Source organism: Glycine soja, chromosome 11 (genome assembly GCF_004193775.1).
Source record: "Glycine soja cultivar W05 chromosome 11, ASM419377v2, whole genome shotgun sequence".
Lineage (NCBI taxonomy): Eukaryota > Viridiplantae > Streptophyta > Magnoliopsida > Fabales > Fabaceae > Glycine > Glycine soja.
In genome coordinates this window covers 46,876,174-46,878,746 of record NC_041012.1, presented here as the reverse complement: position 1 = coordinate 46,878,746, position 2,573 = coordinate 46,876,174, and the positions used below count along the sequence as shown (strand labels likewise).

Sequence of the window (2,573 nt, the reverse complement as noted above, 5' to 3'; positions counted from 1 at the left end):
ATTGAGCATCCATTTTTTATGTGTATCATTTAATTCAAAAATGTATTTTGAGTTGTTATTTATTTTTTAAAATATGAAATCAACCAAAAAAATGACAAAAGTAAGAAAGGGTTTTCTCAATCCTTGACAAGGATGGGGTTTGGAATCAATTTTTCATATCCCTAACAGGAATGGAGCTATGTGGCAATGGAAAGGTAGGGAGGGAGAAACCACCCATGCCCTTCCCTACCCCGTATTCCTACATTTTACAGAACCATATATAGCTCTCTATCCAAATTCAACTAAACAGGAAAGATTTAAGTGATTCCTTTGAAACACAATTTTGTGCAATTGTATTCATTATTGTTTGCTATATTAGGGTTGCTTTTGAAAATTGCCCAACTAGTATAGTAGCTTAATAAGTGATTAACTAGGGTAGAAGTAAATAAAATCGAAGCTAATTGTTTGGTTGCATACTTGGTCATTATAATAATGCAGTGGATGACAGCAAGAGACTCAAATCCATTTTATTCTGTGTGAAACTGAAAGTTAGATCGTCAGTCTGAGGTTATACATTATATTTATAGGAGCAAGTCAACAAGAATCCCAAATATGAGGCTCCTGATTTTTGACTTCCCACCGAAGCTCATTCACTATGGTAATAAGGCCGCAATAGAACAAAACCAACTACGAAATTTAAAAGACACACGCACTAATCTACAAATAATCCGTTAATTAATCTTTACTAAGCTCACATGGTCTACCCCCTAATCTACAATATTATATCTCCACCGTCATTGTTATGTTAATTTAGGTTACCAAACACCAAATCCTTTTTACAATATATGTATATATATATATAATCACAGCAATATACGAGCAATCAAATCAAATTCAATACAAAATAATCACTCATATTTGACTAACATGTATAAAATAACAATTCAAAACCGTGTTATATATCACCTTGACAATTTTTTTTTCCCAAGCTCTTTCCGTGTGTATCAATCTGTATGACGAGAAAATCGATCAACAAACAATATAATAATTAATAAAACCAGATACTTGGTATTGGTACCTCAATAATTAATTAATTTGTCACTGGCTCTCTAAATCATGTTCAACATCATCATGGCTAGAAGGTTGAATCCTCCTCATCGATCTGTCCCTACTAAGAATCCTTCTGAACGAACTCAACCTCGAATTCGAACCACTAACCTTAGGTGACCCATTATTATTAGCACCATCCAAGGTTCCTTCCACGTTTTCAAACAATAGCGGAGCCGTGGGTGCAACAACATCGAGAAGAACCGAGCCGGTGGGGCCCTCACGCGGCTGCGGTTCGAGCCGGACCGGTTCGGCCTTGGTCCGGCAAATGGGACACGTGGAGTGCGAAGCAAGCCACGTGTCGATGCAACCGACGTGGAAGCTGTGTTTGCAATTGGGAAGAAGCCTCACTTGTTCTCCATCTTCTAGAACGCTCAAGCACACGGCACACTCCACAGAATCGTTGTTTGGTTGTTTGAAGGGGAAGGTGGGGAGGGTGGTGATGAGGACAGGGTCGAGCCCTGTGTTGTTGTCTGGCTCGGCGTGTGCGTGTGCCACGTTGAGGCTGAGTTGGTATATGGCGGCTCTGCGGCGGAGGAAAAACCTTGCGTAGAGGTGAAGTGTAAAGACAAGAACCAATACCACTGATAAGGAAACTATAGCCATGATGAGTATCCTTCTGTTGAAGTCGTTGTGGTCGTGGAATGTGTCATGATCATGATCATCGTCCAAGTAACCCATGGCCTCTTTGTGTATGAGAGAGAGGGAGAAAGAAGGAGGAGAAGGAGACAATGGGTTTTGGTTTGGGTTATGGGGTTTATGAGGACTTTCCTGTAGTTGAGTTGGTGGCGTTGTTGTTGGCTTTGGATTTGGCTTTGGCTCCGTGTGGAGTGAAAAAATGGCCAAAGTCTACGGTCTTTTTCTAATGGATATTTTCTTCTTCCATTGTGGCTATAAAAGTCATTGGTCTTAACTAACAAGAAACTCCCATTTTTTCAAGGCTTTTGACTGTTGAACATTGACAGTACTCACTCATCTTTATCTGGTAAAAGTAAAACAATTTATGGGAATGGGAGTGTAGAGAAGTACTGTTATTTGTTTGACAGTAACAACTATTGTTTACTATAAGAATAAAAGGCAATTGTGACGATTGTATACCTCTGTTTATACACAAGGAGAATCAAAAGAATGCGGTACACCAGTGCACACTGAAAAAATAAGCTACGAGATATATAATTTTCAATCAGATGATCGAGATTAAAAAGGTGAGAAATAAAACAAAAATTATCACCAAACGTATAGATTAATTGATATGTGATTCTTGAATTCAAATTTTAGATGTATGATTTTATTAATACTCAAAGAATTTTATTGTTCATATTAGTTATACATATTCATATCTTAACCATGTTTCATATACTACAAAAAATTTGCATTTTAGCATCGATTTAAAATGTGAAAGGCAATGTTAAATGTTTATTTAAATTTGTTTGAATTTAAGACTAGAAGTGTTTTTAAGAATTTATTTATTGAAAAATAGTCTATAT

General features: G+C 37.0%; 1 protein-coding gene across 1 annotated transcript; it reads right to left on the bottom strand.

The window, feature by feature from the left end:
* Positions 1-853: 853 nt before the first annotated feature.
* LOC114375181 (RING-H2 finger protein ATL40-like) lies at positions 854-2,065 on the bottom strand. Its single transcript, XM_028332941.1, has 2 exons — positions 1,058-2,065; positions 854-988 (listed from the first exon to the last, which is right to left on the bottom strand). Exon 1 carries the CDS (start codon positions 1,765-1,767, stop codon positions 1,078-1,080), a length of 690 nt encoding a protein of 229 aa, XP_028188742.1. The 5' UTR covers positions 1,768-2,065; the 3' UTR covers positions 854-988; positions 1,058-1,077.
* Positions 2,066-2,573: the final 508 nt, after the last annotated feature.